At 58.5% G+C, this 25,206-nt stretch overlaps 11 protein-coding genes across 11 annotated transcripts; 7 read left to right on the top strand and 4 right to left on the bottom strand.

The window, feature by feature from the left end:
- Positions 1–761: 761 nt before the first annotated feature.
- SDRG_08487 (hypothetical protein) lies at positions 762–6,341 on the top strand. The gene has a single exon (XM_008614377.1). It carries the CDS (start codon positions 801–803, stop codon positions 6,234–6,236), a length of 5,436 nt encoding a protein of 1,811 aa, XP_008612599.1. The 5' UTR covers positions 762–800; the 3' UTR covers positions 6,237–6,341.
- A 380-nt stretch (positions 6,342–6,721) lies between these two features.
- On the bottom strand, positions 6,722–10,577 carry SDRG_08486 (hypothetical protein; the record flags this gene model as incomplete). The annotated part of the gene is made up of 18 exons (XM_008614376.1): positions 10,390–10,577; positions 10,124–10,341; positions 9,809–10,082; positions 9,639–9,763; positions 9,395–9,572; positions 9,309–9,344; positions 8,945–9,262; positions 8,740–8,877; positions 8,558–8,692; positions 8,353–8,505; positions 7,757–8,302; positions 7,604–7,717; positions 7,507–7,554; positions 7,393–7,456; positions 7,259–7,327; positions 7,108–7,211; positions 6,991–7,062; positions 6,722–6,949 (listed from the first exon to the last, which is right to left on the bottom strand). Exons 3-18 carry the CDS (start codon positions 9,941–9,943, stop codon positions 6,722–6,724), a joined length of 2,463 nt encoding a protein of 820 aa, XP_008612598.1. The 5' UTR covers positions 9,944–10,082; positions 10,124–10,341; positions 10,390–10,577.
- Positions 10,578–11,132: 555 nt separating this feature from the next.
- Positions 11,133–12,803, top strand: SDRG_08485 (dihydroorotate oxidase). Its single transcript, XM_008614375.1, has 7 exons — positions 11,133–11,406; positions 11,453–11,561; positions 11,611–11,879; positions 11,930–12,028; positions 12,082–12,284; positions 12,337–12,553; positions 12,603–12,803. Exons 1-7 carry the CDS (start codon positions 11,140–11,142, stop codon positions 12,696–12,698), a joined length of 1,260 nt encoding a protein of 419 aa, XP_008612597.1. The 5' UTR covers positions 11,133–11,139; the 3' UTR covers positions 12,699–12,803.
- A 393-nt stretch (positions 12,804–13,196) lies between these two features.
- On the top strand, positions 13,197–14,519 carry SDRG_08484 (hypothetical protein). The gene has a single exon (XM_008614374.1). The coding sequence runs from the start codon at positions 13,386–13,388 to the stop codon at positions 14,421–14,423; it is 1,038 nt and encodes a 345-aa protein (XP_008612596.1). The 5' UTR covers positions 13,197–13,385; the 3' UTR covers positions 14,424–14,519.
- A 669-nt stretch (positions 14,520–15,188) lies between these two features.
- Positions 15,189–18,793, top strand: SDRG_08483 (hypothetical protein). Its single transcript, XM_008614373.1, has 12 exons — positions 15,189–15,544; positions 15,586–16,007; positions 16,051–16,192; positions 16,243–16,386; positions 16,439–16,531; positions 16,589–16,776; positions 16,827–17,429; positions 17,476–17,695; positions 17,747–17,960; positions 18,009–18,115; positions 18,179–18,336; positions 18,387–18,793. Exons 1-12 carry the CDS (start codon positions 15,233–15,235, stop codon positions 18,664–18,666), a joined length of 2,883 nt encoding a protein of 960 aa, XP_008612595.1. The 5' UTR covers positions 15,189–15,232; the 3' UTR covers positions 18,667–18,793.
- Positions 18,530–19,401, bottom strand: SDRG_08482 (hypothetical protein; the record flags this gene model as incomplete). Its single annotated transcript, XM_008614372.1, has 3 exons — positions 18,530–18,632; positions 18,681–19,269; positions 19,348–19,401. The coding sequence occupies 2 exons, from the start codon at positions 19,399–19,401 to the stop codon at positions 18,988–18,990; spliced, it is 336 nt and encodes a 111-aa protein (XP_008612594.1). The 3' UTR covers positions 18,530–18,632; positions 18,681–18,987.
- Positions 19,402–19,694: 293 nt separating this feature from the next.
- On the top strand, positions 19,695–20,312 carry SDRG_08481 (hypothetical protein). The gene has a single exon (XM_008614371.1). The coding sequence runs from the start codon at positions 19,704–19,706 to the stop codon at positions 20,157–20,159; it is 456 nt and encodes a 151-aa protein (XP_008612593.1). The 5' UTR covers positions 19,695–19,703; the 3' UTR covers positions 20,160–20,312.
- A 454-nt stretch (positions 20,313–20,766) lies between these two features.
- Positions 20,767–21,175, top strand: SDRG_08480 (hypothetical protein). The gene has a single exon (XM_008614370.1). The coding sequence runs from the start codon at positions 20,793–20,795 to the stop codon at positions 21,123–21,125; it is 333 nt and encodes a 110-aa protein (XP_008612592.1). The 5' UTR covers positions 20,767–20,792; the 3' UTR covers positions 21,126–21,175.
- Positions 21,176–21,217: 42 nt separating this feature from the next.
- On the bottom strand, positions 21,218–21,735 carry SDRG_08479 (hypothetical protein). The gene has a single exon (XM_008614369.1). It carries the CDS (start codon positions 21,678–21,680, stop codon positions 21,333–21,335), a length of 348 nt encoding a protein of 115 aa, XP_008612591.1. The 5' UTR covers positions 21,681–21,735; the 3' UTR covers positions 21,218–21,332.
- Positions 21,736–22,763: 1,028 nt separating this feature from the next.
- SDRG_08478 (hypothetical protein) lies at positions 22,764–23,676 on the top strand (the record flags this gene model as incomplete). The annotated part of the gene is made up of 1 exon (XM_008614368.1): positions 22,764–23,676. One exon carries the CDS (start codon positions 22,764–22,766, stop codon positions 23,580–23,582), a length of 819 nt encoding a protein of 272 aa, XP_008612590.1. The 3' UTR covers positions 23,583–23,676.
- A 661-nt stretch (positions 23,677–24,337) lies between these two features.
- SDRG_08477 (hypothetical protein) lies at positions 24,338–25,134 on the bottom strand (the record flags this gene model as incomplete). The annotated part of the gene is made up of 2 exons (XM_008614367.1): positions 24,338–24,382; positions 24,433–25,134. The coding sequence occupies 2 exons, from the start codon at positions 25,132–25,134 to the stop codon at positions 24,338–24,340; spliced, it is 747 nt and encodes a 248-aa protein (XP_008612589.1).
- Positions 25,135–25,206: the final 72 nt, after the last annotated feature.

Below are 25,206 nucleotides of genomic sequence, written 5' to 3'. Positions count from 1 at the left end.
CAATCTCAACAGCGTGCGCTGCACCAGAAGGCAACTTCCCTGGACCGTATGCAAAAAATACGACGTCACACGCCGCATGTCGCTGTCGTTGGATTAGTTTAGACCGTATTCGCGTCCCGGCTCGATGGACTGGTGCGAAAGAGCTTCAGATTTTTGTTTTGTTTTGCTTTGCTTTGCGGCGCTGTCGACCCTGTCGTCATGGCACGGGGAACCGCGCCTCCTCCGCGGCAACGCATGATGCGACCGTGTCATCGGCACCTATAAGACGACAGCGCACATCTGGATCATCTTGAAAGGTGATAGGCCTTGTGCCAAGAACACTCGCAGCCGGCTTCGCTTTGCGCGGCAACTGCTCCACGTGCACCACCGATCCAAGCACAGCGACAGCAGCGTCGGTGCTAGATAAGCCCAACAATTGGCGACCGTCGGCGCGGCGTCGAAGGTCTCAACGTCTGGTCTGCCAGTCCGCGGGCCCAACACCCGCCCTGCTACGACTGCCGGTACCGGTAGATGCTTTGGTCGCATTGACCAAATTTCTTGCGTCTGCGCCACGCTTTGGCTATGCTCGTGGTGCCGACGACACCTTTTCCTTGGTGACGCACGGCCTTCTGGATGCCTGGAGCTGGCATGCCGAACGGCAACGCAGCGGTTACGAGCATTGGGCGGTTGGGACCATCGAGCGGTTCGGAACGGTCGACCCTTTTATAACCTGCTGCGTCAGTTGCAATGGTTTCGCGCAGCCACTCTTCAACCGTTTTCACGTCAGAAAGGACATCCAGTCGCCGCTGCACTGCACTGCCATGACGAGCGACGAGCCGGGTTTGCCGCGAGCCAAGGTGATGGTGCAACAGTTGGGGCCGCACCTCGACACCCTCACGCCACCGCCCAAGCTCCCGGCCTTGCTTGGTCTCACGTACATTCTCGGTTCGATTGGTCTTGGTGCCTACTACCTCTGGCTTCTCGACCCGTCGTTCGCCAACGACTTGTGGTGGGCGTCGTATAATCTCAGCGGCCATCAAGCGCTGTTGATTGACATTGCGAACGCGGCGCTCGTGACCCGTGGCAGCGGCGTCCTCGACCTTCTCGCAGCGTCCATGCCCAAGACGTACAACGTCACGCCGTCGTTCACGCGCGTCCACCCGACGTATGCGCGGCGGCTCGTGCTCTCGGAGCGCACGTCGATTGAAGAGGCGGTTGCGGGGCTCCGGACGCTCAGTGCGTCGTGGAGCATGCGCTTGAGCACGCAGCTGTGCTTTGTCGACTTTGCGCGGCGCTTCCACGTCGCCCACACGAGCGCGCGCCAAGCGCGGTGCGTGGCCCAGTACGCAGCGAACGGCGCTGTCTACTACGAGTCGATCTTACGCAACCTCGAGTGGCACTTGTTTCAAACTGCGTGGGGCAACTACTTTGCGATTGCGATCCAGTCGGGCTTGACCGAGTCACCGGCCGGGCAGCAGTGGCTCCAGACGACATCGACGGCGTTCAACACGACTACCCTCTCGGATGAAATTGCATATTGGAAAGCCAGTGGCCTCACACGGTTTGAGTTGCAGTGGCAAAACCGGTGGACCACGGGTGTCTCGGAGTCTATGACGATCGAGAATGCGCTCGGGTGGCAGCAAGCATACTCGGTGAAAAGCGTCGCCCGCGCCACCGGACCGTGGACGACACTCGTCATGAACTGGCTGCCGTACAACGACCTCTGGGTGCTCGCAACGCTCAATCGCAGTGCGATCGCGGGTACGTCCAACTACTTTAACGCGAATCTCTCGTCGAGTTTGCGCGCGATCGACTTGCAAGCGTGGTCTGGGTTCCTCGCGCCCACGGGTCCATGCGACGTCCTGCGGTTTGAGATTGGCCCCATGCCGAGTATCGACACGTACTACATTGCGCCGCCACCGTCCCTAATTCAACTGTATTTGGGCTTTCACGCAGCGCTGCAAGACGAAATGACGTCGTCCTTGGCTCATTCGATCGAAGCGCTTCCGAGTGTCGTGCTGCACCCGGTGCCGCCAACATGGGTCGCCCCCGGGCGCGTCTTTCACGGCGGCAACCCCACCTGCTACACGGGCGCCGGCAAGACTTTTGTGCAAGAGTCGTTCGAGTTTCATGACGCGTGCTCGCAGAGCGTGCCGTTAGCCATGACGTCCGAGGCGCTACCGATGCTGTTTGCGGCGTATGCGTCCCAACTCGCATCGGTGGCCGCACCCTGCGCGTTGCAGTCGTCGCCGCAGTGTGCGACGGCGCTCGGCGCCGCCATCGCGATCGTACAGTCGCTGCCCAAAGCCGAAAGCGTAGCGACGGTCGCCGCCGACGTCACCGCGACCGGTGTCGGCTACATGCAATTTGCATCCGATGCCGGTGTCTTCAAGCTGCTTCGGTATGGCCTCCTCGACCAAGGCGGGAGCGCTGGCTGGCCGTTCTTTGGGTGGCGCGCACTCTACGACTGGGTCGAAGGGTCACGCGAGGTTGTGTCGTTCCAAGGCGACACGTCGACCGTCGTGCTCGTCTCGGCGGCGTACAGTGGCGACCTCTACTCGACCAGTGGCGGTAGCCAAAACGTCCAGCACGCGACCGAAGGCATTTGGTACGTCGTCGTTTACACGTCGTTGATGCTTCTGGTCGTCGCAGCGCTCTGCTGGTGGCGTGCGTTTGGAATTCAGCTCCATGTCCGCAGTATGAACTTGTATCGGTTCAACCGCGTGGTCGGCGCGGTTTGGATCGGCCGGCCATTGCTTTTGGTGCGCGGCGGCACGGCCTTGCTGCTGCTGAGCACCGCGCCGACCGACATTGTGCTCGAGCACGGCTACACGTCGTTTGTGTCGTCGCCGCGGTCGTTTCTTGTCGCGGCCATTCTGGCAGGGGAAGCGACGTGGGTCACCTATGTCCTCAACGACGTGTTTCTGTTGATCGCAAGCAAACTCGCGGCGGTCTACGCGCCCATGAGCTGCGCGTTCGTGTGGCTCATTTATGTCGTCCTCGAGCTCGCGCTGCCTCTGCGCATGACGGGCACGCTCTCCCGCTCGTGTCAAGCGACCAACGTCGACTTTGCGTTGAGCTGCGAAAGCGGCGCCGTCCGCATTGGCTCCTTGGACCGCCTTCTCGTGTTATTGGGGATTCAACTCGGTGCGGTCGTCGTCGCCATGGCCATGTCGATCGTCAACTACATTCGCACCAACGGATGGCAGAGCGAGACAAAGATTGCGCCGGCGTTTCTCTCGCAAGCGCCGCTCGAGCTCTCGGGTGCCGCCGACAGCTTTCTCGTGTCGCGCACAACGTCGGATGCCATGTGGTGCCTCGACAAGGTCACGGCTATCATGTGCGGCCTGTACGGGTACGCGCGGCTCGGGCGCGAAAAGACGTTTGATCTGAAACTGTGGGTCATCTTGGACGATCTGAATCCGGCGTCGACCGAGAAACTGTTTCGTGCGCCGCAGTTGTCGCTCGCACCCCCCGCCTTGTACACGTCGCCCCTCACGGAGCTCGACACGTCCATGACGCAAACCAAGCCCGTCACCGACTCGGCGCTCGTTGCGAAATCGTCGACACTCGAGCGCGACAACCTCTTCTCGTTTTTGCAACGGGCGCTCAACGAGCGCGTCGTCGCTGTCGTCGGCGTCCTCTTTGTCGTCGCGTCCATGGCCGGGTCTGTCTCGTACATTAGCGTCGCCCAGGTCAACTTGGCCAACGACCTTGGCTGGGCGAGCTTCAATATGACCGGCGCCCACGCGTTTCTCGCCAACTGGTTCAACGAGCAGCTCGTGCTCGGTGCAAACAGCGTCGCCTCGAGCTTTCGTCTCGACAGCGGCGGCGTCGCGGCCACAACGTTCTACGGCCTCTCGACGGCCGCGGTCGTCTCGCCCGCCAACTTTGGCGCTCGGCTGCAGTACACGGAGCTCCAAACCGAAATCGCAGCCACGATTGCGGCGCTCCGCAGCAACGACGGCTGCGACGCCCCGTGGATCTTTACGCAGTACTGCTTTGTGGACTTTGAGAAAACGTGGTCGATGGCGACCTCGGTGGCGCGCCAGCAGCGGTGTACTTCCATGACCAAGAATGGCGCCGTGTACTTGGAGTCGATCTTGCGCAACGTCGAGTGGACGTCGTTTCGCGACTGCTGGGGCGACGCATTCGACCTCGCAATCGGCGACGCACTGCTGACGACCAAGGAAGGGCAGTCGTGGCTGGCGACAACAGCGTCGCGGCCCCAGGGCAGTGTCGCCGACGAAGCGTTCTACTGGGCCAAGCACGGCATCACATCGTACACTACCCAGTGGCAAAACTACAAGAAAATCGGACTCATCAACAGCTACGAGATCACCAATGCACTCGGCGTCTCGTACCCGTTCACCCTGCAGTACCTCAACGGCTCGATGCAAGTGGACTTCCAGTCGACGTTCAAAATGTACTGGTCGCTCGCGATCGACTGGACGCTCGTGCAGCACAATACGTCGCTCCTCGCGGGGAAGAGCTGGGTCGTTGGCAGCAGCTTGTATGCGTTTGCAAATCACTCGATGCAAGATGCGCTCGCTGAGAACGGGACGATTACCCTACCCCTCAACAATGTTTTTACGGCAGCGACGACGACATTAGGGCCGTTTGGGTCCGTCGACATGATGTACATTGCGCCGCCTGCGACGGTGCTCGACGATGTGCGCGTGCTCTTGAGCGCGATCCGCGGGGCGCTCGCAGCCTCGGCAACAGCGCAGAGCGACTTCAACACGATTCTGCCGATCGACGCGGTGCGCCCCGTCCCACAAGCGTGGGCCGCCTTGAATCTCCAGTCGTTTGGCGGCTCAATTCTGTGTCCGCAGACAGGCGACAGCGGCGACCAGCGCATCGTTGCGGGGCTCATTAACCTCTTCTCGTACAGCATTGCGTGCTCGTCGAATGGCATTTACACCCAAGTGCAGCCCAGCCGCGAGTTCATCGTGCTCTCGACTCTGCTCGCCAACGTCGATAGCAGCGCCGACATGCCCGCCATCTGCGCGCAAGACTTAGGGCACAACGCGCACTGCGAAAAGTACCTTGCGTCGAGCGTGGCGTTTGTGTCGACGCACGTGACGTCACTGGACATGAACGCGATCAGTCGCCGCTCGATCCAGCAGATCCAAGCCCTCAACATCGAGCTCATGCAGTACGTCGGCGACAACAAGTCGGCGTCGATGCGCGTGCTCCACCGCAACATTCTCGACGCCAACGACCCGAATTTCTACTTTTTTGGCTGGTGGTACCTCTGTGATTGGCTCTTTGGTACGCGCGAAGTCGTTTCGTTTCAAGGGGATGGGCAGACGCTCAATTTGCTCTCGGAATACCTCGCGCCGTTTAGCCAGGACGTGGTCTCGTGGCAGTTCCCGACGACTTTGGCCAACTATGCGCGGTCGGGCGCGCTGTACGTGACGGTCGTTATGATTACGATCTCGTCGCTCGTCTTTGTCTACTTTGTACTTAGCCGGGGCCGCATCGAAGGCTACAACATGATGGAATTGAGTCGCGTCGGGGCCATTGTCTGGGTCGGCCGCCCCTTGCTGCTCGTGCGCGGCTTGACAGCGATCGCAGTGCTGTCGACGGCAACGCTCGAGCTGCAGCGCTCCGGGTCGCTCTCATACTTTCTCAGTCCGACCTTGAGCTGGGTCAAGACGCTCCTCGCGGCCGCCGAGGTCACGTGGCTCGTCGCCGTCGTCAACGACATTGGGTTAATTGCGACCCACGGGTTTGCATTTTACTATGCGACGCCCAATAGCATTCTGGCGTGGACGACGGTCTTCATCTTGACGCGCGTGGCGCCCGTGACGCACGCCGCGTCGATGGCGAAAGTTTGTGCCATTGTGCGCGTCGACTACCAAGTGGTCTGCAGTAGCGCGACCATTGTCATTGGCGACCTCGTGCGTCTCGTCGCGTTGATTGGTATTGTCTTGTGTGCCAACATTACGAGCTACGCGATCATTCGCCGCGTCTGCAACGCGCCGAAGCCCACGCAAGACTCGCTCTTCCTCTCGGCCGGGGCCAAGTTCTTATTTACCGACGACCACTGGGTCCACGACGGCGTCTACTACCTCGATCGCGCGTCTGCGGCGCTCAACGGCATCCTCACATTCCGACGTGGCCGCGTGATCTACGCGCTGGACATCAAGGTCTGGCGGATCTTTGCGATCGCTCTTCCCGAGAAGCGCACCGAGCCGACCGACCGCCGCCTCGCGCTGGCAGCGCAGTACGCCCTACCCCTCACCGACTAGGGCTACAAGCACTGTGCGTTTACTGTATATTGTATATTGTATATTGTAGATAACAAGTATGTAGATCAATGACGAATAAAACCTAGCATATGCAAAACATCCGAAAAGAGTGTTCGTACCGCGTGGCGGCGGCTGGGTTCGACGGAAGGTATCTTGGTGTGTTGAGCTCTGTCGCAACGACGACGCTTGCGTGCTCTCTCGCTGACGATTGATGATTTTGCGGGTTGATGTCGTGAGTACTCTATCGCTAGCAGCTGCGCTATCCGCTTGCACTCTCAGTTCTTGTAGTACCACCTTTCACTACATGGGCAAGCCGTGCGCATTTGGCTAGAACGAGATGACAACCAAGAAAGCTACGATGGAGCGCGTTGCATACGAGTAATAGGTTTCACTGCCTTTGGACAAAGGTATCTGACCCCGCGGCCTCACTCTTCCGCTCGGGCAAAGGCTCGTGTTGCACAATTATCGTACAAATTTGTGTTAGGCTACTCTGCATGCCGCGCGTGATAGCTTGCGAGAAGCCCATGGTCGAGCGCGATCGGCGCTGTGAGAGCGTGTCGGCGCGTATCGGGGAAGGACCGAGCGCCCAGCCCTTGCTTTTTGGCCACGCGAACAAAAGCCTCGGACGTGACCGCGTCGGCGAGCGCGTTGCCGGTGAGCGCCACGGCTTCGAAAAACATGCGTTGGGCTTCCCACATGGGGGTCGGTTCAATCTAATGCCTCACAAGCACACGCTGTGACCTATGGACACTACCTTCTGCACGATCGAGTTGAACTCGTCGAGCGTCAATTCGCCGTTGTGGTCAATGTCGGCATTTTGAAAAACCTACAAGTTTACCAGTTTCTCAGTTTCGTGCGAAATGTGAAAAACCTCTTTGAGATGCTGCTCGACTTGGCGCTCAATCGCTTCAAACTCCGAGACGTACAAGGCGAGAAGCGCGTGGCGGTCCAAGTAAATATGGGCGGCCGAGACCCCTACCCCAATCCTAGTGTGTCGGCGCATTTACGCGTGCAACGGCTACCAAGACGCTTGCCGTTGATCACATCGGGCAAGCCGTTGATGTGGCCCTCGAGCCGCATGAGCAACATATCTATCACCACCACGATCTTTCTCAACCCCTCAATTGCAAATGCGCAAGAATAGAGAGACAAATACCTGGCTGGAAGTTGACCAGCTCGAGCATGCGCTGTGGCTCAAAGAGTGCGATCGACGCGACCGCCTAGAGCATCGACCCAAATGCTCAACCGGACAAATGCTCGACTGATGTACATGACGATGCAAGCTCAAAATGCGAGAGTACGGCACCACGGGCTCTGCCTGCAGAAAACGATCGACTCGACCGCCCAGCAACAAAATCGTGTCCTACCTGCTGGCCATCACCGGCCTGCAAATGACCCAAGAGGCAGATAAAGTAGTCGAACGCGTCGATCGAGAGTGGCAGCGTATTTTTGAGCGCGCAAAATCGGGCAAACAGGTGGACCTAGTTCCATGTAAAATATATCCTAAACCCCAGCTTCACCTCGGGGTCGTGGCGCCAAAATTTCTTGAGTGACGCCATCAAGTCGACGACGTGCGCCTCGGCCACCTTGCGAAGCCCGTACTTGCGCAGGAAGAACTGGTAGATGAATTCCGGGAGCGGCCGCGTGTACTCTTCGACGAGCATGCGGCTAGTGTAGAGGTCGTGCAGGAGCAGTTTGAGGTTGGGCAACGAGAGCGGTCGCGCCTTGTAGCCGCGTGTGACCCCCAGAAGCTTGAAGATCGGGACAAATGCCGCTGGGATGTTGGCCAACGTGTTGCTGGCCAAGTACCGACGTCGTTTTGGCCGCTTGGTGTCGCTGAGCTTGACGCGACGCGCTGCTGCTGGTGCGACCGAGGTCACGTCGGCACTTGGCGTCACCGAGTTTATTTCCGGCGGTACAAGTGAAAGAAATACGGCCGAGCCGTACGCGACGATGGACTCGTCGTCGTCCGAATCCGAGTCGGGCGGTGCTTCATACAGCGCAGCGATCTTGGCGAGCGCCTCCAAGTAGGAAGGGTGTCGGCCATAGCCACTGCCTTCGTCCGTCTACCCGCACCCAAAGGTTGTATCGGGATGAAAGACAATATTGTACATACTTGAAGGGCGATGGTCCGCGCTGCCTTTGTCGTTTTATGACGGAGCGCGTTGATGTAGTCTTCGATCGCCAGGTTCGTGTGCGTGATCTGATCAACAATGTGCTTGGTCGAGTCGATCATTAGTGGTGCTGGCGACACGTAGCGCAGTAAACTCTGTACAGACATATTGTTAATCAACAAAGCCCCAATCCACGATGCAAGGTACCGTCGAATCGTTGGTCGGCGTGTATTGCGCCATGCAGTTAACGCAATTTTGAAGTAAAATCGACACGAGCGACGTCACGTGTTTCAGATCGTCCGAGACGTCGGCGAGCTCCCACGCGAGTCGTGCGCGCTCTTCCTAGACAACTTGTCCATACTCGAAAACCGGACGGTTGAGGGTCGTACGCTCAAACTCTGTTTCCACCAATCCAGCGACAAGTCGCGCACGAGGCGCTGGACCTCCCACACAATACTCGTAAAATGTGCTTCCAGCGTGTGGATGTCAGGCGACGGCGCGGACGCGAGTGCCAGCGCACCGCGCATCTAATGCCCCAATAAGAAATCGGATGTCTCACATGAGAATGATGGTTGCGTCGAATGATGGTCGCACCTGGAGCTTCTCCTCAAAGAGCGGTTGCGACTTGACCTTCATGAGGTCGAGGAGACGAAGCAAGTGGCAGTGCTTGATCGCGATCTTTCGCCGGAGAATACGCTGAATCAAGGTCGCTGCTGCCACGACGCGCGGGGACGCCGCGGCGTACCTGCACAGGATCGTTTGGGCAGCTCGAATGCCACGTCGGTACCGCTGCATGAGCGACGCGTGCTGGTCCATTTGCTGGCTCAAGTGCAAACGCGATCGCTTGTCCTTCTCGACGCGTTTCATGGCTTGGGCGTTGACGACAGACGAAAAAATCGATTCGCGCAGTCGCTACCACACAGCGGTGAGCGGGCGACCAAGATCTCGTGCCGTGAACCTGCATGGACACGAGTTCCACGCGCAGTGTGGTCGCCTTGTTCAATCGTATTTGACATCGCATTCGCAGCTCATTACTCGGCTTACCTTGGCGGTCAAGAGTCGCTTTAAAGCCGTCATTTCCGGTCCGTCGCGGTATAGTGCCAAACTCTGCGGTATCGCAGAGTGTGGCCGCTCGGACAGGATTCCCACGGGAGCCTTGGAGACGCACAGCTCGGGGCTGGTTTTTGGTACTATGATTGCGTCCGCCTCGATCGGATGCCGCCTTTCATAGGCACCATAGGATCACGATATCGACATCGTAGTGGCGAGAGATGCGAGTGGGACGTACGTGGGGTGGAGCGTGGGGTCGGGAGGGCTTTTGTAAAAGATGAGCCCCAACCGCTTGGCATGCACCACGTGCTCGTACAACCCGTCAACGTAGACAGTCCAGAACTGGCGTAGGAACGTCCCAACCTGCATTCGACCGTCCGATCGATGTTCTGCAAGCAGACTACGTACGCCGACGCTCGCGGGCTGCAGTTCCAAGTGGCTCGCCAACGACTCAACGAGCTTGTGGAAAAACGCATGGTGGTCTTCCGTCTGGTCCAAAAGCGCCCTCTGGAAATCGCTCGTCTGGTTCGGTCGACCACTCATGTGGGCCTCCAGCGCTGACTCGAGCTGCTGGGCGAGAAGCCGCGTTGGGTGTTTGACGATGGACGAGAGCTCGCGCGAGGCTTCAAGCTTGCGGCGAAGTCCAGGGACGCATGTCTGGGGCCGTGGCTTGCGCCGAGGCCTACGAGGCGTAGCAGTTATGATCACTACGTATGTATGTACGCTTCGCAAAGCGCATCGTTGGGGCCGCTGCTGTAGACGGCGTCGACGAAGTCTCTTGTTTGCCGTGCGGCGACGCGCGCCTTGACGACAGGCGATGCCACCTACACGGATGCAACCACAATCGAAATGGAGGAGTGGAACCTGCTGAAGTTGCGCCAAGTACGGCTCGTCTCGGCGGGCGCGGCGGGCAGGCGAGTCCAGCGAAGGACTTTGGCTGCCTAATGATCGACGAATGCAGCTTTGGTCTATGGATCCGGTGAGTGCACCTGCGGGCGCCTTGCGCAGCGGATGACGCAGAGGGGCCGACGCAGGGCGCATCTCGACCAGCAACAGCGTTACAATGAAACCGCTTAGAAAGTGCAATCGACAAATACGGCAGCACGATATCGATGTGCCATTTGCGCTAGAGGCGGCAACGCGCCTCATTTTGTCCACCAGAACGCATGCTGCTCTGTACGGACACGGTCAGCGGCGGAAGTCCGTATGGGCAAAATACCTTTTGAGAAAGAAAAGGTGAAAACGGTTGGCTACTCCTTGGTCTTACCAGCTTAACGACGACGCTTGACCATCTTTGGGTTGTACCGACCTCTCTCCCAACGGTATTTAGAGGTCACCCTGCCCTACATCTTGCCATCGTTCATAGAAATGGTGTACAGCGCAAATGCAGTTGCTTGCACTCTCTTGGGTGCAAGCAGCGACGGAGGTTATCTACACTGCCTCGTAGCTATTCGGCTGCTGCGATGACGACCTGTCGACGGTCTCGATTGACGTGATCAGCAAAGAAGCCTTCTTCGGATGGCTGCGTAGAGTTATTCACTGTGCTTTGCCCGACGACGTTGCCACTACTGGCGCCGTCTACAGTGTCCTCGGTGCTGCGCGGTCGTTGAGGCAGCGTGGGTTCGCGAGTAGCTGGCCGATCCTGGTATAAACCTCTTATAATGCATACTTCTGTATTCTATTCGACAGGTTTGCACTTTACTGGATACGATTCGAGCCAATCACACGTACTCTTCAACATGTTTCGTGCTGTGGCCCGCCCACTCGCCGCCGTCAGCCGCCGCCGCCAGCCGTCCGCGCGCCACATGAGCTCGATCCCGACGGGCTCGGGCTCGCCGCTCACGCCGCTGCTCCTCGGCGTCGGCGCCGGCCTCATCTACTTTAACCGCCAGCGCCTCCTCAAGGCGCTCTGCGACCCCGTGCTCATGCCGGCCGTGCGCCTCTTCGACCCCGAGACCGCGCACATCCTCGCCGTCAAGGCTGCCAAGTATGGCCTCATTCCCAAGGTACGTGCTTTCGTCAAAATGCAAACTGCCTGCCAATCCCATGCAGGACAAGCGCCACGACGACCCGAGCCTCAAGGTCACGGCCTTCAACCTCACGTTTGACAACCCGCTGGGTATCGCCGCTGGCTTTGACAAGCACGCCGAAGCCATGCAAGGTACTGCGCTCGATCCAACAGACGACTCGTATCGAACAGGCGATGCTAGGGCTTCTTGATATGGGCTTTGGCTTTGTTGAAATTGGCAGCGTCACACCGCTGGCGCAGAGCGGCAACCCCAAGCCGCGCGTGTTCCGTCTCACTGAAGACCGCGGTGTGATCAACCGGTATGGCTTCAACAGCGTTGGCGCCGATGCGGTCCAGAAGCGTCTCCAGCGCTACGCCTACTGGGCGCTCGAGCGGCCGCAGTACGCGTCCGTGCGCGCTGGGCCCCTCGGCATCAACCTCGGCAAGAACAAGACGTCGCCGAGCACAATCGTACGAACATGATATTGTCTATATACCACATGACAATGTTCTTTCCCTAGGCCGACTATGTCGCCGGCGTCGAAAAGCTCGGGCCGTACGGCGACTACTTGGTCATCAACATTTCGTCGCCCAACACGCCCGGCCTGCGCTCGCTCCAGGTACTCCTTCCTCCAGTCCACCAAGAGGGCCCACGAAACGACCGTGTGTGCAGGGCAAGCAAGAGCTCGAGGCGCTTGTCGCGGCTGTGCTTGAAGCCCGCAACAAGCTCTGGAAGCGACTGCCGCTTCTCGTCAAGATTGCGCCCGACCTCACGCCCGAAGACCAAAAGGACATTGCGGACGTTGCCCTCGCGCTGCAGATTGACGGACTAATTGTGTCCAACACGACCATCTCGCGCCCCGAATCGCTCACAAGGTAAGACGTTGTCCTTCCACCTGGAAAGCGCGCTGACGCCATTGACGCCCAGCGAGCACAAGGGTGAGACGGGCGGTCTCAGCGGCGCCCCGGTCAAAGACATCTCGACCAAGGTGCTCCACTCCATGTACGCGCTGACGCACGGCAAGATCCCGCTCATCGGCGTCGGTGGCGTCGCGACCGGCCAAGACGCGTACGAGAAGATCCGCGCCGGCGCCACCCTCGTCCAAATGTACTCGTGTCTCGTGTACGATGGCCCGATGGCGGTGGTACGTTCGTATCCTCATTTTCGACTATGAAAGTGCAATGTGGCTCTAGCCGCGCATCAAGGAAGAGCTCGCTGCGTGCTTGCAGCGCGACGGCTTTGCGTCCGTCCACGACGCGATCGGTGCTGCCCACAAATCGACCGCGTAGGCAACTTGACTCTGTTGCGGAATGCATTCAGTACACGCCTCGCATTACTCCGCTAGCATATCGGTGATGTGTGTGATATAGCCAATTGCGAGGTATGACCAGAGACACAACCAGAGACCTGTCAGGATGGTCAGGCACAGCGTTGGTTGACCGGTTCCGACGCGATAAGGATCGGTCACTAGCTACATGCAACGCTACGAGCAGGCAGCGGGAGGCAAAGCCAACGCGGGGACGTTGACCAAGCGAACGCGGTGATCCAGCGTAACCAGCCATTCGTCGCTGGTAATGGCCCGACGCGCTGCCGTGGCGGCGCCGCCTGGCCAGCGCGAACGTGCTTTTTCGATCTTCGAACTTCGGGATGCACCAGCTGGGAACGCGCCGCGTCTCGTCCTCGGCTTCGAGCAACGCCCGCGCGTCTCTCCCTGTCTATCTGCGTGCGGTCGTCGGTCGTTGGACGATCGAGTGCGTGCGTTGTCGTTCCGCGCGATGGGATGGCGGGTGCAGGCTACAGGACTTGCCGCTGCCATCGGATCGAGTGAGCGTGGTGTGGGGCCGTGCGACGCGCTCGTGCTGCCACGTGCTGCGACGGAATCGAAGTTCGAAGCTCGAAGCCCGAGATACGGTGCAGCGTTTCGACGAGCTTCTGGCAGCGAAGCTTCGACCGACCGCCTCATTGACCAAATAGGCATGCGTCTCTCGCTCCTCGCCGCTGTAGCTGTGTCCAGCGTCAGCGCCCAGGCGTCGACCGCATGCGCAGCGACAAGCTGCTATGCAGGCGCGCAGTTCACCTCGGCCAACAAGCTCACGGCCGCCCAGGCCATTGGCAACCTCCAAGCGCCCTGCTACGAAGTGCAGTCGCAGGGCGTCGCGTGCTACGCGTACACGACAGCAGGCACGTGCCCATTCAAGGGCATGTCCGACTGTGGCGCGAACGCCGTCGTCACGACCACACCCAGCACAACGTCCTCGGTCCCCACGACGCCCGTCGCGTCGACGACGATCGCGCCAGGCACACCGACGTTGGCCCCTGGCACGCCGACGCTGGCGCCGGGTACACCGACGTCTCTACCTGGCACGCCCACGTCTTCGCCCAACACGCCATCCGGTAGCACGCGCCGGCCGTCGACGCCGAGCGCACCGAATGGTGGCTCCAACACCAGGGGCTCAACCTCGGGCAGTCAGAACAACACGGCAACCAACGGTGCTGCCGTCGAACAATCGAGTGGCATTGGCTCGTGGCCGTACTTTGTGGGCGGCGGTGCGGCGCTGCTCCTCATTGGCGTTATCGTGATCGTGCTCATCCGCAAGACGCGGGACGGCGACGACGACGACGAGGTCGAAGACCACATCTACCAGAGCCAACACCGCAGCGGAAAGCACTCGATGCAGTCGGTCTCGGGCACGCATGTGAGCCCGTATGACGTCAAGCAGACGCATTCGTACGACGTTGAAACGGGCTACCAGCCAACGATCGGGTACCATGACCCACGCCCGCAGCAGTACCAGCCACAAGGATCCGGCTACGCGCCGCAGTCGCCGTACCGTGCCAAGCCCGCAATCGTCCAAGCGAGCCAAATGCCGGCGCCGGCGCCCGTGGTGACGAACCGAGACATGCATTTGCTCAACACGACGACGACGTCGACCACCACCACCAACCACGGTAGCAACCGCAACAACAACCACAACGCCGCACCGGACGACGACCGCCACTCGGTGACCTTTTAATCGACTATATATGGACTGGAGCGCGGCCGCCAAACGTTTAGTAGACTACGTTAGTACATATATCAAATGTCGTCGGTATGAAGTGCACCTTTGTGGAGGTCGCGACAATGACGTCATCGCGGGTCGACCCAATGGTCGTTCGCTCTGGTCCCACTCGGACCATTGGCACGCTAGCTCCGGCGCCACGTTTGACGACGACGCTGCTTGGCATCAACAACAACTTTGAAATTCTGCGTACTGACAACCTCGACCGACACCAGAGGAAGAAGATTTTGTCACCCGACCTATCTTCCTATCGACACCGTGCCGGGTCCGGCAACCAAACGCTTGACCAGACGCCACAACTGGACTTCACCCAGAACTGGACTTTGCCACTTGTGAGAATGATTCCCACATGGTTGAAGTTGGACCACTCAAACCGATCCACTGCGTGGCAGCCCGAGACAACGACAATCTCGTGTCGACGCCGTCGCTCACGTCTTCTATCCACCACACAATGTCCTAACGACATGGCCATCTCTGTACGAGGCGAGTGTCGCCAGCTCGCTTTGCCGACATCAGGCACCATGCCAGGATGACAACCGTCAGCCGCCAAGTGCAATCTCGCCGCCGGCGCCGGTGTGACCGTCGCATCGCTCATGCGACAACCACTGCAGTGTTGATAGCTACCGACGATCGTGGTTTGCTGTGGCCGTCGGTGGCTGCGACGTCGGCCCGTCGCCACGCGCCACTCCCTCGGCCTGTCGACTCAACACCATCCGGACGCTTTCCGTATACAATGGCCCCATAAATCTTGCACTTTGCCGCAAATGGATCCGCGGGCCGTGCACCGGCCGTCCATGGTGCATGGCATGCGCAACCGCGCCGTGCTGCAGCCGTCGACACCGCCGTCGCAGATCCCGCTCATCATCTGCGCCTACTACCTGCCATTGCTGCTCGTGAAAGAAGGCCACGGCAAGTTCCGCGCCGAGCCGACGGGCGACGCGCTCCTGGCGTCGACGCACGCGTTCTCGCACGAAGACCTCTTCCGCGTCGGCTCGACGCGGCGCAAGATCAAGTTTGTGGGCTGCCTCGACGTGTCCTTTGAGATTGCACCGCACGAAGAGGCCGAGGTGTGCCGGGTACGTGTCGCGTTGACGGCGCCTGGTGATCGACGTCGTAGGTCTGCGCCGAGTACTTTTGCACACCTGTCTTTATCACCAACGACGCCGACCGAATGATCTTTGATGCGTTTTGCAAGCAGTCGCTGTGGCCGGCCTTCCATGGCATCGTCCATCCCGATGGCATGCCCGGTGCGTTCACGCAGGCGGCCCCCGCGTGGCCGGCCATGCTCAACATCAACCGGGACATTGCGACGACACTCGCCAAGGCGTATGAGCCCGGCGACCACATTTGGCTCCAGGACTACCAAGTGAGCTTTGTGCCCATGTACTTGCACCGGCTCTTGCGCTTGACGCCGCCGCCCGTCGGGCTCTTCTTCCACGTACCGTTTCCGGCGCTGAGCGTGTTTCGCATTGTGAGCACCCGCGCCGAGCTTCTCAAGAGCATGCTCCAAGCCAACTTGATCGGCTTCCACCTCTACGAGTACGTACGCGCCTTTGAGCCGTTGTATCAGTGACGGGTCTAGACATGCCAAGAACTTTCTCTCCGCGTGCAAGGTCCTCCTTGGCATCTCGTCGCCGGCGATGGTCCAAGGCCAGTTTGGCATCGAGTACGGCGGGCGACGCATCGCGATCACGTGCTCGCAGCTCACGGTCGACGGCGCGCGGGTACATGGATTTGGTGCCCTTGATACATTGATACATATGCATGTATCTAGCTCGAGAAGCAGCTCGGGACGGCCGCCGTGACCGACCAAGTCATTGCGTACCGACAAGCCTACCCCCGCAAGATGCTCTTTGCGGGCGTCGACGTCTTGGACCCGTTCCATGGCGTCCTCGGGAAGCTCGCAGCCTTGGAGCTCGTACATTGCTATGCTCCATATCCCAAGCGACGCCTCAACACTTGCTGTGTAGTTTTTGGACAGCAACCCGGCGCAGCAGACGCGCATCATGCTGCTCCAATTCGGTGTGTTGACCAAGTTTCTCGGTACACCCGACTATTACGAGGTGCGAAGACTATCTAATGTTTGCTCTCGGGCGAGAAATTATCAAGTGCCTATCTAGCAAGTGCAAGCGGTCGTCGATCGGCTTAATGCCAAGTACCCCGAGCCTGTGGTCGTCTTCCACCTCACGCGGCGCAACCTCACGTGTGCTGAGCGGCTCGCGCTCTGGCGCGTGGCCGAGGTCTTTGTCTCGACTGTGCTCCAAGAAGGCCTCAACATTAGTGCCTTCGAGTACATTGTGGCCCACCGGTACGCCCCCTCTATTCTTATTGTTCTTATTCCTTCGGGATTGGCGATAGAAATGCCACTGGGATTGCCATTTTGAGCGAACGCGCCGCCAGCAGCCGCTTGCTCCACGGCGCCTTGGTGGTCAACCCGTGGGACGTGACGGCGATCGCCAAGGCGATGGCGACCGCTGTGCACATGCCGGCCAAAGAGCGCGAGTTTCGACGCGACTGCGACCTCGTGACCATCGGCGCCCACTCGCCCGTGCGCTGGGCGTACTGCGTCGTCTCGGACATTGCCAAGGCCGCCGCGATCGTCAAGGCCGGGACGCACTTTTTACCCGAGTCGCCGGTCGTGCTCACGCTGCTCCAGGAAGAGAAGTTTCTCGACTTGTACCGCAAGAGCTCACGCCGCGTCTTCTTCTTCGACTACTACCGCACATTAGCGCCGGACGTGTCGTCGGACTTCGGGATTGTGTGGCCCGACGTGCCCGTGAGCGTGCTCTCGAGCCTCGAGATCCTCTGCCGCGACAAGCGCAACTCGGTGTTTGTGGTGAGCGGCTGCAACTGCGAGCTGCTCTCGGACAAGTTTGGGTCCGTCCCTGGCCTGGGGCTCGTGGCCGAGCACGGGTACTTCTTGCGCTGGGCGTACCTTGGCCACTCGGCTCGCATCGACAAGTACTCGTGATGCGTGCGAACTAAGTACGATGACGTTATCGTGTAGGCCGTGGGAGCTCTACGGGGACGTGTTTCGTGTCAATGCCGCCTGCGGCAAGTGGCGTGAGAAGGCCCAGGTCATCATGCAAGTGTATGTCGACCGCACGAACGGGTCGGCGCTCGAGATGCGACGGAGTTCGATTCTGTTTCGCTACGCAAAGTCGGACCCCGAGTACGGGCTCATGCAAGCCATGGACCTCAAGGAGCAGCTCGAGGCGCAGCTCGCGGTATGCTTCTCGCTCAATAGGATGAAAAAGCGATCCAAACACGGAGTGTAGAATTGGCCGCTGAGCATCATCCAGGGCAAGGACTACATTGAAGTGCGGCCCGATGGTCTCGGGAAGGGCAAGATTGTCGGCCAAATCCTCAACAAACTCCGCAAAGACTCGGAAACGCCCGTCGACTTTGTTTTGGCCATGGGCGACGACGTGGCCGACGAACTCATGTTTGAGGCGGTCGATGCGTTCTCCAAGGCGATCCATATTCCGACAGGTTTCTTCTAGTGTAGCCTACACTTGTGGACATTATTGTCTGTTGTAGTCGTCACGTGCACGGTCGGACACAAGGCGACGCAAGCGCAGTACTTTCTCGAAGACCAGTTGCAAGTCGTGACGCTTCTCAACAACATTCGTCTCGCGCTGACCAAGGTATCTATCCATCGATCTATCCATCTATCCATATATTTATCCATTTATCGCAACATCGTCTAGAGCAACCGCAACTACTCGGTCTCGGACATGCAGACGATGCTCGGGCGTCACATGCACCACACGCCGCAAATCTCGTTTACGTCGACGCCGCCGTCGCTCGTCGTGGAGTCCTGCAGTGTCTCGCGCAAGAACAGTGCCAAGACGTTGCGTTCCGGCTTGTACGCTACGCAATGATACGAATGTATCAAGTTGATACATTCTCGATTAGGACACCCGTGCTGGAAGAAGACCATGCTGGCAGCAGCGAGAGCCTGGTCCGTGGCGGGGGCTGGCGCTGGAAGCGGTTCACGTTTCTTGCACTTTGTCTTGGCTACGGACTCTACCGCCATCGACGCAGCGTTCAAAAGACTTGGAAAAAGTGGGCTGCGCTTGCGACCGTGTTGGCAATTCTTGCCGCCAAGGCCACCGCGAGTGACGAGACCGACGACGTGGACAACGTGACACACCTTCGGCGCTTGAGCAGCGAGTCATTTCGGGACGAAGAGTAGTAGGAATGACTCACGTGAATCGCAGAGGACATGCAGCGATGGTACTTGAGTTACTGTTGTGCGGCTGGCAATTCAATGTCCGCGCCAAGTGCTTTAAACCAAGACGAACCACATCTGGTTCATTTGGCGCAGTGGCCCGTCGGACCACTTGTCGAGATGGACAATGGCTTCTGTTACACAAACAGCGCTTTTGGTCCCCGAGGCGAGGACACGAAGGCCTGCGCACGAGGCGTACGTTCTCCTCTTTTGAAAGGAAAATCCTGCTGGCCAAGATCTAAGGCTCAGTGCCTTGAGTACAGGCGATCTCGTGCCGCCCATCGGTTATGGTGCGTCAAAGCCCCAGCCACGGACGGAGTTGGCCGCGTCGTTCTCGAACGAAGTCTCGACCGGCGTGATCTTGGATGGCGCCTCCAACTCGACAATCGCAAAGTCGTAGACGAGCGAGTTCTCGGTGAACTTGGGTGGAACTTGGCGTTTGGACTTGGATGCGCTCGCCGTCAGCGCTGCCGCGGACACAGTGCGACCCACCGAGGCGTATGGGACCAGGTTGTATTTGGCGCACCGCACCGTCGTGAGCACGATCGTCGGCGCAGTGAGCGCCTGCTACAGACGCTGTCCGTCCTCTCAGCCGATCGGAGGCTGGTCACGCTGCGTTGCGATCTGCTTACAGAGGTACAAGACGGGCGCCACCACCACTGCCGAGGCGAGGAGCGCAAGCGACGTGATAGAAATCATACTGAGACGATTTCAAAATGAGATTGAAAGACACCAGATCAGAGGCAAGGGTCCACCGATCTGGCATCGAGTCATGAGCGGTTTGGCAGTCTTTGTTGGACCAGACTTTGAACAAGCTCGTCTTCCCTCCACACGCTAAACCTATCCCTTGTACTGGGCGACAAAAGTCCAACTTTATTTTGACAACGAATGCGCATGATGTCGCCAGGTTGCGGTTGCCTGTCATAGTTTATATATAATAAAAAAGAGGTTTCTAAAAATAGACGGCGAAACCCACCCTCGACCAGTCGGGATTTGCAGCCATGGGCAAAGTCGGGTGCTTGACATGCTGCGCCGGCTTCTCGGTCGTCGGGATGGTCTTCCTCACCATCATGGCCATCCTCTTGAGCGCGCAGCCCGAGTACATCCGCGGCTACCACCATGCCAAGGCGCCGACGGCCAAGAACTCGTGCATGTACGCCGCCGTCCTCTACGGGCTCACGTTTGCGGGCTCGTATTACCTCTTGCGCAAGCACCACGAAGAAGCTGCGCTGCGCTATGGCGTTGTGACTACCGACGACGAGCTCGAGCGCCTCAAACTCGACGCCGACGACGACAACGACTTGCGCGAAATCAAGCCGTCGAGCTCGGTCCTCGGCGCCATCAAGAGCCAGATCATGAACGCCAAGGTCATGCACAGCGACGAGATGGTAAGCTTCGTCAAGGGCGAAGGCAGCCCACGCGGCGGAAAGCGGCCCAAGCCGCGCAAAGCCGAATAACCTAGCGCATCAACGCAGATTGCATTTGTACACTCCTGTCGTCGGCGTAAGAAAAGACACGATGAGCGGCCACAGACTTGCCAGCGCTTTCGCTTACATCACAGTAGCGAGTCGAGAATCTCCTCAATGGCAACGACACCATCAACATGGCCATCGACTGGCCCACCTCGCGTTTCGCCATCATGGCGCAGCCCTGCCGGCAAATAGGAATCGCGTGTGCACCCTGCAGGCGCTGCGACGATGGGCCTTGTGCCACATACAAAGTCGATTCTCGCTCAACGTAGGAGTCATGTCACTTGTAGTTGATTCCTTTGGCCCACGCGAGCCCACCATGGCGGCTCACCTTCGACCCACTCAAGCCCATCGCCGAAAGGTTGGCTGTTTGATGCAAATAGTGTGCTATCGTCGCCCACAGCAGTCGCGTCAAGAGTTGCGCAGCAACATCGAACGCTCAGACGCTGCATACATAGCACTACGCCGGAACACGTGGGACTTGCTGGCACCAGGACATGGTCGTGGAGCTGCGCACAGAGAGGTCTATCGCGGAATTTTCAATACACTATATTGAGCATATTATATGTAGTGTATGTTCCGAGACGGGCGTCCCTTCAAGATCGCAAATCTTGAAGCGCCATGCCCGACGCCAAGGCCGAGCTGCCGTCGAGCGAGCTCTCGGACGCCGAGTACCGCAAGATCTCGTCGCGGCCGTTCATCAAGCACAACGACATGACGGCCGAGGTGTGCACCGAGACGGTCGAGATCATCACGATGGCGGTCGACAAGCACGTGCCGGTCAAGAACTATGAAGCGGCCGCGCAGCTCATCAAGCAGAGCATGGACAAGAAATTTGGGTCCTTCTGGCACTGCTTTATCGGCGAAGGCTACGGCTTTGACATTAGCTACCAGCAACGACACATGCTCTACATGTACGTCGGCGAAATTGGCATCCTCGTCTACAAGTGCTAGCGCAACGAGTTATAACCCTGTACAAAGATGGTCGATATCAAAGTGCTGGCAACGATGGTACTATGGTTGCTCACTCGCGAAAGCATGCGAGCTATGGTCGCTGGACATACAGTAGTTCTCGTGCAACAAAGGCGGGAAATACCGTGTTATCGCGGACGGACAAGTGTATTTATTGGTGCACAGATACATTATCTTTACCACGTCGACTTACATGAGGGTTTGATCGTCCTCTACGAATCGGGGCGGCGTCCCGAGGTCTTCCCAAGAATCCAGCGATCGCTGGAGGGTCTTGAGCTCGTACACGGGGTTGAGCTTGGCGTCGTTATCAAGCACTTGCCGGCGCCGCTCCCAGCACGAGAGCCCGACGCAGACGACGAGTGACGTGGCATACGCCATCGCACCGACCCAGCAGTTGGCGGCGTGGGCAGTCGGGGATACAGAACGCTTGAGACCGTGTACAAAGTCGGGTTGGATGGAGAGGATGCACCCGAGAAGACTGAGAAAGACCGCGCCAAAGAGCGACGTGAGCGTACCGCAGAGCAGCCAGCGACCCATCGTTTGTTCTTTGCTTTTTGGCAGCGCCGCTTTTCGAAGAACACGAGTGAGCGACAGTAATTTTTGACAAAAACATTCTTCAACCGCACTTTACACCGCGATCAGGTAGTGGGGTCGTTGGCGGTGTGAAATTAGAGGAGCACGTACGGCGTACGGAGAGTCCAAGCCGAATACCGAAAGGATATGCAATCGGTGGTCCACATTTTTCAATCTGCGTCCGCCCGCCGCATGCGGGATTCCGATTTGAAAATCATCGACATACTGGCGCAGTTGTGCGAACGAAGCCCAGAGACTGGTGACCGACGGGCTTTAGAGCGCGTGCTGCGGCTGCATTTTTGTTGTTGGTTGGACTTTTGAGAGGGAGCTTTGGAAGAAATCGCCGTGTTGCCATTTTGATCCTTTGGCTATAAACCATTTCCTCACATGAGCCAGACACAGTTGATGTGTTCGAAAGGATACGAGCAACATTGTAGAAGGAAAATTTCGTGTCTGCGCTAGCACGACGTGAGCCGGAACTGACACCCAACTGCTTCTCGTACACCAGATGTGTTGCGGGCACGGTGTCTGGTGAGTGTCGAGCGAGTAACTGGTTACGTTTCTACCCAGCGTTTATGTAATATCTAGGGATTGATCAAATGCGCGCATGTCGTGGACGACTGGAGCGAGCGCTTGTGCGCGTCCAGTGCGTCATCATGCGACCTCTCGGCTCACGATGCGTTCAGCCATGTTGATGTTGGAATGAACTTTCTCATTACCAAGTGAGTATAGGTACTCGTCTCTGGGCATGCTGTCCGACCTTGCTTTCTGTCTAATCACACTCGTACGCTGCCATATCCATTTGCTTTTTTGTTTGAAGAAGTTTGCTCGACCGGTTGTGGAGCGTCTCTCCAATTCTCGAATCCGTCTCAAGTTGACCATATGTTGCTGACATATGGGCCAGCGGCTCTAGGTGCCGTGGGCCGATGACAGCGGGTTGTGCCACGGTCGCACACTGTCGTGGAGCAACTTCAATGTGCGTCGTGGTACATTGACGCGCCTCCCAAGCACCTGAATCCTTCCTTGTCATTTTCAAATCTTCTCAGTATGGTCCACATCGCGTCCTTCGCGCTACTCGCCTCTGCAGCCCTCGCGGCGCCTACCTCGTACATCAAGGGTCGCCACGGCGCGACGCACACCGAAGCCATTGAAGTCATTGGCGGCAACGAGGCCGAGGTCGGCAAGCACCTCTACGTGACCGGCCTGCGCCAAACCGAAATCAAGAAGAACGAGTGCGGTGGGTCGCTCATCTCGCCGACGGCCGTGCTCACGACGGCGCAATGCGCGTACGGCGACTGGGCCCAGTATGTGTCCGTGGGGTCCCATTTTCTGAACGGCACCTCGGACGGTGAGCGCATCAAGGTCAAGACGATCGTGTCGCACCCCAAGTTCAACATGGAGACGATGGTCTACGACTATGCAATCCTCGAGTTGGAGAACCCGTCCAAGGTGTTGCCGATCGAGGTTTCATTCGAGGACGATGCGGCCAACGCGCCCGGTGTCACGGGTGTCGCCCGGGGCTGGGGCACAACGAGCCTCATGAGCCCGCAGTCCAACGTTCTCAAAGAGGTCGGCCTCAAGATCTGGTCCAACAAGGACTGCCAGGCCGCGTTCACCAAGCTCAATGATCCGTCCATCCCGGCGGTGGCGACCTCGATGGTTTGTGCGGGTGGCGTCAAAGGCGAGGACACGTGCCAGGGCGACATGGGTGGCCCACTCACGGTCACCAAGAACGGCAAGGACGTGCTCGTCGGTCTCACGAGCTGGGGCGTTGTCTGCGGTGAGGCTGGTATTCCCAGTGTCTACGCGCGCCTCTCGCAGGCCAAGGACTTTATTGCGCCATATCTTCCCAAGCCGGCGTGCTAGACGCTTGGGCAATATGTGTAGAGTCTACCAACACCGATTACAGGCTTTTTGTAGTGGCTTTCGACTGAATTCACTTTTGTCCTTGCTTTGTCGACGTGGTATCTATTCGCTTCGTAGTGTCGTCTTTAGTTGAAAAAACATACTGCAACGATCCATTTTGGAATGGCCGTCCAACACGGCATCCAACGGCACACTGTCGTATCTGTGTTGGCTGCACCGGCCGCTTTGAGGCGAAAAGCTTAGTCTATAACCAAGTCGCTTTCTCTACTATACCATTTCCAGTGTCACCGACTGTTGTCTCCCTAAGCAGCCTCACAAATCGCACAGCGACATCTGTCTTTGACTAGAGCCATTCCTGAATACCACGGATGGGTCGATGCTTTCAGTGGTCTCCGATGCGCCTATTCCACGCACTCAACAGAGCATTGGTGGAAGCTGTGACGCTCACCGCTCGTGACATCACCAGTGCAAGCACCGTCTTGACACCGACGGATGTTCATAGAGAGTCGCAGTCTCGTAGCCGTTCATGTCGAGGGCCGTTCATGGGTCGTATGCGAGTGGGGTCGTGACCGCAGCGAGACTTAGTGTGTTGCGCGCGTTGATAGTCAGAGGACGTATTGTGCAAGCGTTTCCTTTCAAGTACTTCGTATTTTGCACGTGGCTGTAGTACAATTGTAGTAGAAAGTAGAAATCATACTGTCGTTTGTTATAGTCCGTACAAACCCGCACCGATCGGAGCTGCGGAATGCCATCGCCTAGCATGCCGGCTTGGTAAGGCACGGCGCAATAGAGTCCTTGGCCTGCGAGAGCGAGAGTAGATACTGGCGCGGTCGGGCGGGGCGCAGGCAACGTTCCAGCTTGTGAGACCGACGAGCATTTCTTTGCCGTCCTTGGAGACCGTGAGCGGGCCGCCTTCGTCGTCATCACACGTGCCCTCGCCCTTGATGCCGTCGGCGCAGATCATCGTCACGTCCGCGGGCGTCAGCGACGGGTTGTGGAGATTGTCGAAAGCAGCCTGGCAGTCCTTGTTGGACCAGATCTTGAGGTCGACGTCCTTGAGAACGTCCGAATGCGGGCCAAGCACCGAGGTCGTGCCCCAGCCGCGGGCCGTCGCGACGGCGCCGGGGGCAACGGCCGGGTCGTTCTCGTCAAAGAGGATCTCGATCGGCGTCACGGTTGTCGCGTTGGCGAGCTCGAGAACCACAAAGTCGTAGACCATCGTGTCGTCGTTGAACTTGGGGTGTTGCACGATCTTCTTGACCGCGATGCGCTCGCCGTCCTTGGCGCCGCTGAGGTAGTGCGAGCCGATCGAGACGTAGTTGATGTTGTCGTCTTCGATGCAGTAGCTAGTCGTGAGGATCGCCGTCGGCGAGATGACGGCACCGCCGCAGTAGTTTTGGTCCGTCTCGTCCTCGCGACGACCCGTCACGTAGAGGTGCTTGCCAATCTCGGCTTCCTTGCCACCAAAGACCTGGATCATGTTGGCCGAGTTCGGGGTGGCCTGGACGGCGGTGAGGGCGGCGAGAGCAAAGACAGAGGCGATTTGGACCATGATGATCAAATTGAAAAATGAGAATGGTAAAGTTGGTGGCTGGCGCTTCAAGTTGGGTCAAGCCCAGCAGAG

This window comes from Saprolegnia diclina (genome assembly GCF_000281045.1).
Source record: "Saprolegnia diclina VS20 unplaced genomic scaffold supercont1.26, whole genome shotgun sequence".
Lineage (NCBI taxonomy): Eukaryota > Oomycota > Saprolegniomycetes > Saprolegniales > Saprolegniaceae > Saprolegnia > Saprolegnia diclina.
This window is presented reverse-complemented; position numbering and strand designations above follow the sequence as displayed.